Source organism: Microtus ochrogaster, chromosome 4, assembly GCF_000317375.1.
Source record: "Microtus ochrogaster isolate Prairie Vole_2 chromosome 4, MicOch1.0, whole genome shotgun sequence".
Taxonomy (NCBI): domain Eukaryota; kingdom Metazoa; phylum Chordata; class Mammalia; order Rodentia; family Cricetidae; genus Microtus; species Microtus ochrogaster.
The window spans coordinates 43926929-43935369 of record NC_022011.1 but is presented as its reverse complement, the minus strand read 5'-3'; the positions used below and the strand labels follow the sequence as shown (position 1 = coordinate 43935369).

At 48.1% G+C, this 8441-nt stretch overlaps 1 protein-coding gene across 3 annotated transcripts in view; it reads right to left on the bottom strand.

Moving 5' to 3' along the window:
* Garnl3 (GTPase activating Rap/RanGAP domain like 3) overlaps positions 1-8441 on the bottom strand; it is a 148119-nt gene that overhangs the window by 38032 nt on the left and 101646 nt on the right. For all 3 annotated transcript variants that reach the window (XM_026777076.1, XM_005346025.3, XM_005346027.2), the window contains 4 exons: positions 8258-8361; positions 4247-4355; positions 1461-1506; positions 651-757 (listed from right to left, as the gene is read on the bottom strand). In XM_026777076.1, the coding sequence (XP_026632877.1) occupies positions 651-757; positions 1461-1506; positions 4247-4355; positions 8258-8361 (366 nt within the window). The remainder of the gene's footprint in view (positions 1-650; positions 758-1460; positions 1507-4246; positions 4356-8257; positions 8362-8441) is intronic.

Sequence of the window (8441 nt, the reverse complement as noted above, 5' to 3'; positions counted from 1 at the left end):
CCACACCTCTGCACACTCTGCCCACACCCCACACCTCTGCACACTCTGTTCACACCCCACACCTCTGCACACTCTGTTCACACCCCACACCTCTGCACACTCTGTTCACACCCACACCCCTGCATACTCTGTTCACACCCCCACACCCCTGCACACTCTGTTCACACCCCACACCCCTGCACACTCTGTTCACACCCCCAAACCCCTGCACATTTTGCTCACACCCCCACACCCCTGCACACTCTGTTCACACCCCTACATCCCACACCCCTGCACATACACACCCTCCTTGTCCCGAAGGGTGGATCATCACCATTTCCCCACCCCCACTCTGCTCAGATAAAGACAGATAAGTAACGACTAAGACTCAGAATGGTAGCATCAGAACCTGGGGCAGCAAGGGCAGTCTGAGGCCCCCAGGCACTGTGAGTGGTGAAGGCAGACAGCAAAGCAGGTGCAGGGACAGAAAGTGTAGATGAAGATCCAGTAGAAAACCTAGCTAATACTGCCAGACACTAAACCTGGGCAACGGACGAACAGGTATGGACTATATAACGGTGACACGTTCTTATACAGTGTCTGGGAGAGTATAAGGAGACATATCATTGTTCATGTGGAACAAGTGACAGGAGCATTTCAAAACAACTTACATTTCACAAGCAAAAAGTCCCTGAATTCCTGGTGGTCTGTAAACACCGGTGGGGATGGCAAGGGTGGACCAAAAAGTGGCACACTTTCTTCTGAAAATATTTTCAGCCTATGTAGAAAACATTCCAGAATTAGTTGGTTCTCTTCTTCAAAGATCACTGATATTTTTGCAAGTCAATGTGTCCAGGGATCTATGTACTATGTCACCTCTGAGCACCCCCTTCCAGGGGAGACCCAGTCTTTAGGGTTAATCCACTAGCCTAAGTTGGATTAATGGTGCCCTGAACAACCATGCACACTAGGCATGAAGTCTGGACTTTAAGGCTTGCTAAACATGCTAGAGGTACTTGTACTCCTTCTTCACCGGGTTCAAGGTTCCAGGGGGATGAATACTTTTCACAAATCTTTGAAGTCAATAAAAGACTGAGCTGAGGTTCAAGCCGTCTTCCCTAACTGATGGAAATCAGCATTCCTTTCACGACATCCTTCTAACAGATTAGTGTGGAGAAATGTATGGACATGTGGGCCAGGTGTAGTCTAGAGGAAGGGCACGGCGGCCAGGGTCAGACAGAATGACTTCCCTACAAAACACCAAACTAACCCCGACCCCTGGGCCACTGGACACAGCACTACTGTATGGAGCGAAACTTTTCCTGAAGAGAGGTGGCTTTTGAGGATATCTAGAAGGTGAGGACATGTCTAATAAGCCATCTATTAATAAGAAGAAGGCGCATAAAGATTCTCCGAGCGTCACTGCCAACTGGTGAAGCAAATGTCAGGATAAGAACAATAGAGATGAGGTCATCACCTACCTGTAATTGTCATTTTGCTGGTCATACCTCACTAAGGCAAAAATATCTGTGGGGATAGTCAAGGCAATTCATCAGTATCCTTGATGCTCACACCTGATAGCTTGGGCCCTGAAAATCCTTGCTGTAGAAGAGTTCTTGAGTGAGCCTTTTTGTGACTAGGCACCTTCTGCTCTTAGGTTGGGACAGAAAGCCACCTTTTTAGGACAGACAGCCTCGGAGAAGACACATCAGAGCCCCGTGTCTGGGGTTAGCTTCTGTGTGCTCTCCTGCTGGGAAAGGGTTAGATGACTCCCCCAAAGCAGCAGCCAGCAGAACCAAAGGAGCAGTTCCCTTGCCTGGAACCCGAAAGGGATCCTGTCGTGCATGACTCATGGATTTCATCCACACATTCTGAGATGGGAAAACAATCGCAGTGTTTCTACCGTACACCTTCCCTCTCCTCCTGCTGTGGTAGACAAAACAGCACCAGAGAACAAGCCAAGGCAGCTGGTAGCAGCTTCAAAGCAGAGTCAACTCTGCTTGGGCTGGAGCCCGAAGTGTCCAGAATAGCTCAACTGCTCAGGTGTGGATCAGTGGCAGAGCATTTGCCTAACACGTGGGAGGCCTGGGTTCCATCCAGCACTTAAGAAAAAAGGATAAATATGTTATGGGACTTCCATCTCAATATAACTCTTAAAAAAAACAAACTCAAACAGTACAACCACCTACACGGAGCAGTTTTTTGCCTGCCCTGTCCTCCTTTCTCATGGCCAGCCCTGCTGCTGTCTAGGGCTGAAGCCAGCAGCCTCGGGTACTCACTCCTATGCTCTGTGAGATGAACTCATATTAACTGTCTTTTGGTTCTTTTTAGAATCTCATGTGTCAAGTCCAGTGTGGAGAATCTCTGACACCACAAATCCCCGTCTTCCCTGCTCCACTCAGAGAACTTTTCTGTCAGGCAAGAAAAAAATCACCATAAAAACGGGAACTGTTAGTGCCAGACAATGAATGGGGGCACCAGGGCGTAAGCAGGGTGAGCAAAGTCACTCACATGGGCTGGCTTCCACTTACTTGTCATCTCCTACCCTGGGGAAGAAATCTGGCCATTTCTACTTTTAAACATTTCCTTGCAAGTTCAGTTTCAGGAGACGGTCAGAATATAGGGAGCAGCGTCACCCACAGACACAGGAGGCACAGGACCCTGTTTCTGGGTAGAGGTGTGGTGAGGTCAGGCTTCATTCTGAAAATGCTACTGCAAGTCCTTTACTTGCTGTGGCTAACCTACCGAGTCACCGCCTTTGAGTTCTGCTCTCGTGGTCTGTGACCACGGCAAGTGAACAATGGTTAAAGTCTGCTGGCAGACCAGGATGAGAAACACATGCTCTGGGGTTGCCTGGCTGAGCACTGAGGTCACTCCCTCATCATGCCCTGGGGCTGCCTGGCTGAGCACTGAGGTCACCCCTCCATCTACAGACAGTCTGAGCTGAGCAGGACTAGGTAAAGTGAACAACATCATGAATTCAACCATGTCTCATCCTTCAGTTTAGCAGCTACCATCAGGGCTTAGAGTAAATTCTCTCTCTCTCTCTCTCTCTCTCTCTCTCTCTCTCTCTCTCTCTCTCTCTGTTTTTTGAGACAGGGTTTTTCTGTGTAGCTTTGGAGCCTCTCTTGGAACTCGCTGGTAGACCAGGCTGGTCTGGAACTCACAGAGATCCACCTACCTCTGCCTCCTAACTGCTGGGATTAAAGGTGTGCGCCACCACCCAGCATTAGAATAATTTTTCATGGTGACCCTTCTGCCTCAGCCTCTTGAGTGCTATGATTATAGGTATGAGCAGCATGCCCAGATATTTTTTTCATATTTGAGACTAGATTTTGCTATGTACACCCTCCTTCCCAGGCCTTCAGTGTGTGGGGACTTTTGTACTTGAGGTCAACTTCCCAGAGGATCCACTACTTATTCTTCAGATTCATTCATGACCAGTGGATAACGGGATGCTCCCCTCATTTCAGAGACTTTCTGAGAAAAGGGAAGACATTTTGGAAGTTAAAGCTGGTGTAGTAGCATGTGTTTGTGGTCTCAGCACCCAGAGGTCGGAGGCAGGGAGGCTAAGTTCTAGACTCCCCGAGGGTTAGCTGTGGAATACTCTTCTGCCCACAGCATGGCTGATGGGCTCAGGAACACAGCCGTAGTGGCTACCTGCCCAAGACTAGGCCATAACCATTCCACTGTGGACAGGGAGGGATTCATGAGGCCCTACCCCTTCCCTGAAGAGCTGTAGGCAATTAACAGTGGCTGGGATAGAGTCCTAGCCTCAGTGGTGGAGCTGCTGGTAAGCTGCCTTTGCTCAAATAAATGTTTCCCAATGCTTATGCAAGCAGGGCATGACCAAGGTCATATGTGTGTACGACCCTGAGAAAGTCAGGGTAGGACCAAGGTCGTATGTGTGTGTGTGTGTGTGTGTGTGTGTGTGTGTGTGTGACCCTGAGAAAGTCAGGGCATGACCAAGGTCATATATGTGTGTGACCCTGAGAAAGTCAAGGCATGACCAAGGTCATATGTGTGTGTGACCCTGAGAAAGTCAGGGTAGGACCAAGGTTATATGTGTGTGTGACCCTGAGAAAGTCAGGGTAGGACCGAGAATTACTCCCCACCACTGCAGAAGTGGGGAAGAGTTTGGAGAAGGACAGTGCAGTGCTTAGGAAAAAATTCCCCAACAATGCGTCAGGCTGGCCACCCCGGATGCATCTGTCACCAAGGTCTGGTGAGGCTGCAGAGCTGGAGCACTTATGCAGGCCCAGGATACGTGTAAAATGGGAGCGGATCATTGAAGGCTTAAAGGCGGGAGAAGATTCCTCTCCTTCCTGGAACACGATGGTGACAATATCGTTTCCGATGTGGCGTTTCCTTTCCACCTGTGAGGAGCATAAACAATGCAGTGAGAAGAGCTGCTCCCCCAGGGCACACTCAGGTAAAGCTCACTGCAGCAAGCCGCCACAGCCCCACCGCTATGCCCTGACAAACTGTCTGCGTGACTCTCCCAGTGAGGCTTCTTCATTTCCTCTGGTCACCCTCAGCTCATGCCTCCTTGCCAGCCTCAGGACCTCCATTCCCAACAAACATTATTGCTTCTATCATGTTTAACAGGCTTCCTCGCACCGGACTGAAATCTCAAGGTCCAAATCAGGAGCAGAAGGAGAGAGAGCACGAGCAAGGAACTCAGGACCGCGAGGGGTGCACCCACACACTGAGACAATGGGGATGTTCTATCGGGAACCCAGTAAGGCCAGCTGGCCTGGGTCTGAAAAAGCATGGGATAAAACCGGACTTGCTGTACATAGCGGACAATGAGGACTACTGAGAACTCAAGAACAATAGCTATGGGTTTTTGATCCTACTGCACGTACTGGCTTTATGGAAGCCTAGGCAGTTTGGATGCTCACCTTACTAGACCTGGATGGAGGTGGGTGGTCCTTGGACTTCCCACACGTCAGGGAACCCTGATTGCTCTTCGAGCTGATGAGGGAGGGGGACCTGATCGGGGGAGGGGGAGGGAAATGGGAGGTGGTGGCGGGGAGGAGGCAGAAATCTTTAATAAATAAATTAATTAATTAAAAAAAAAGAAAAGAAAAAACAGGCTTTCTCATCCCCAGAGCTGTATTTGAGGTCCAAACAGGAGCACAGGAGGCCTACATGAGGGTGTCTGGGAGAGCACACACATATACCGGGGCTTCAAGCAGGCTATTGTGTGCCCTGCCATTGATCTACACTACCAGCTCACCTTAGTAATTTGCACGTTCATACTTGGTGACAAAACGTCTCTACAGAATTTGATCTCATGTAGACAAACATGCATACATACATACACACATACAAACAGTCAGTCACAAATAAGTAAATAAAAGGGCAGTCAGCTTTTTTCTCATTTCTCTCAGAACATATGCTTTTGGGGGGCCTGAGCCAATGAAGAAGTGTTGATAAGGGAATCACTGAGAGACCTTGGGAAGCCTTCAGACTCCATGCTGTGGGGAAGGGCGGCTCTGCCTATGTCCCTGTCGAGCCTCTATTCTATGCCATAAACTCCTGGAGAAATGGCTCAGTGATTAAGGGTACTGCCTGCTCTACCAACTGAGCTGGTGTGTCTGTGTGTGTATATGTGCATCTTTGTATATATTGTGTAGATATGTGTGCAATTATGTATTGTAGTGATATTTCATTTGTATTTAATAAAGCTTGCCTGAAGATCAGAGAGTAAAAGAGCTGCTCTGGTCAGTCTTACAGACCAGGCAGTGGTGACACACACCTTCAGTCCCAGTAGCCACACTAATTTGCCATAGAAACTGGGCAGTAGTAGTGGTGCACACCTTTAATCCCAGCACTAGATAGGAATATAAGAGGAGGAGACAGCTCTCACAGTCTCACTCTGAGGATTCCTGGAGGCAGAATCGCCATTTCAGACTGAGGTAGAGGTAACAGTGGCTGGTTGTTTTGCTTTTCTGACCTTCAGGTTGAACCCCAATATCTGTCTCTGGGTTTTTATTAATTGTGCTATAACTGCTTTTTCAGGGGACCTGAGATCAATTCCCAGCACTGACATTAGGCTGCACACAGTAGCCTGTAATTCCAGTTCCAGGGTACCTCATGTGGTACACAGACACATACAGGCAAAACACTCCCTCCCACACACACAAAGAGTTTAAAAAGTAGGGAAGCAGGGAGGAAGATCAGGAGTTCAAGGCCAGCTTCAGTTACACAGTGAGTTCTAGGTTAATCTGAGCTGCATGTGACGGTGTCTCTAAAAACAAATGTAACAACAGGGATGAAGCGAGACCTCAGTGGCTAACTGGGCATGCTGTTCCTGCAGAGGGCTGAGGTTGCATTACCAGCACCAATGCCTGTGGCTCATAACAACCTGCATTTCCACCTCCAAGGGATCTGATGCTCTCTTTTGGTCTCTATGTGTGCTGCACTATGTGTGCACACATAATCAAAAAAAATAAAAGCAAACAAAAAGGAGTGAATCAGACATATACACTATAGCACAATACTTAAAAATAAGGAGACTACTAGAAGCCAGTTTCTAAAGACCATATACTGGGCTGGAGAGATGGCTCAGAGGTTAAAAGCACTGACTACTCTTGCAGTTCAGTTCCTAGTACCCACTTGGTGGCTCACAGCCATCTGTCACTTCAGTTCACTGGATCTGGCATGGGCTCCTGCATGGACATGGTACACTTATATTCAGGCACACACAACACACACACACACACACACACACACACACACACACACACACACACAGTGCACATACATACAAACAGGCAAAACACTTATACACATTTAAAACAAACCAAACTCCAGGAGCCCACATCTTTGTTGTATCTAAATTCCAATAAGTCAGAATTTTTTTTTCCTAAAAATGGCCAACCTCTAGATGGGGAAGGAGAACTCCGGGGGACATTCCCAGCATGGTCAGCCCATGCAGACACTCAAGGTTAACTTCAACATCAGTCTGAAAGCCACTTTTAACACCACATAACCATCTATCTTAGAACTCTTGACGTGATAAACACAATCGACCAAAATCATCTTGGGGAGGAAAGGGTTTATTTCGGCTTACAGCTGCCACACTCCACCATCTGAGGAAGTCAGGCAGGAGCTGATGCACAGGCCATGGAGGAGCGCTTCTTACTGGCTTGTCCCATGCCTTGCTCAGTCTGTGTGGGTTTTTTTGGGGGGTTTGTTTTGTTTTGTTTCTTGAGACAGAGTTTCTCTGTGTAGCCTGGCTGTCCTGGAACTTGCTCTGTAGACTAGGTTGGCCATCGCCTCCTGAGTGTCTACAGCCTGTGTCCTTATAGCAGCCAGGACCACCAGCCCAGGGATGGCACCACCCAATGGGTTGGGCCTTTCCACATCAATTATCAATTAAAAAATGCACCACAGGCCACTCTGGTGAGAGTATTTTCTGAACTGAGGTTCCCTCCTCCCAAATGACTCTAGTTTGTGCCGGGTTGACAGAAACTAGCCAGCTCACCAACTTACTTCATGCTCTAGAATCTCATTCTGACAAGGCCAAAGGCACACTGAGCGAAGCCACAGGGTGAAGGCATGTTACACACAGGACAGTCTGTAAGGCTTCTTGTGGTTTGAGGGGGTCTCCCAGTTACGTGTGCTAGAAGCCTGCCTCCCAGCATGGTGTTGCTATGGGGTGGTGGTGGTGGTGTTTTGAGAGGCGGGGCCTGGTAGACAGTGATGAGGTTTTAGGAGGGGTTAATGCTTTTCTCGTGGGAGTTCATTTTTGCTCACTTAGGTCTGTCTGGAACCTAACCTGGATTTCTCATGCTTCCTCTTTGCCATGCAATTTCTTCTACATCTGCACCAACATGACGACACCATGAGTATCTCACTAAAGCCCAGTAAGCATCAGTGTTCTCAAAGCTACATGACTCTGAGCGGAATGAACCTCTTTTCTTTATAAAGTACCCAGTCCTCAAGTATTTGGTTATGGCAACACAACATAAACTAGTAAGTCTTTAAAACCACAGTCACACATGTACAAGTACATATATGTGTACACCATACGCTCACTAGCATCTCTGACCCTTCTTTAGATGGCAGAGGCAGTAACAATATGCTTCCTAAGCCTTGTTCGCCATTCACACACACACTATAAAAAGTGTCAGAACTGGCCCTGGTAACTGAAGCCAGGCTCACAGTAATACACCTAGTCTCTAATTTATAAATCATTGCAATGGTCATCCCACATTCAGTCACTGTCTGACGGCTGTGTTTTCAAAGCCCCTGTGGTCACAAGTACCTGCTGTCTGTTCTCTTTGGAATACGGCAACATGGTGGAAACGTGAAACATGACCTCATGCCCTTGGTACACAGTATAGACTGAGTGGCTCCCTGTGGTGTTATCTGTAAAACACAAGCACGCAGTCAGGGTTATACAGAAGAAGGGTGCAGTGCACAGTCCCTGTGGTGTTATCTGTAAAACA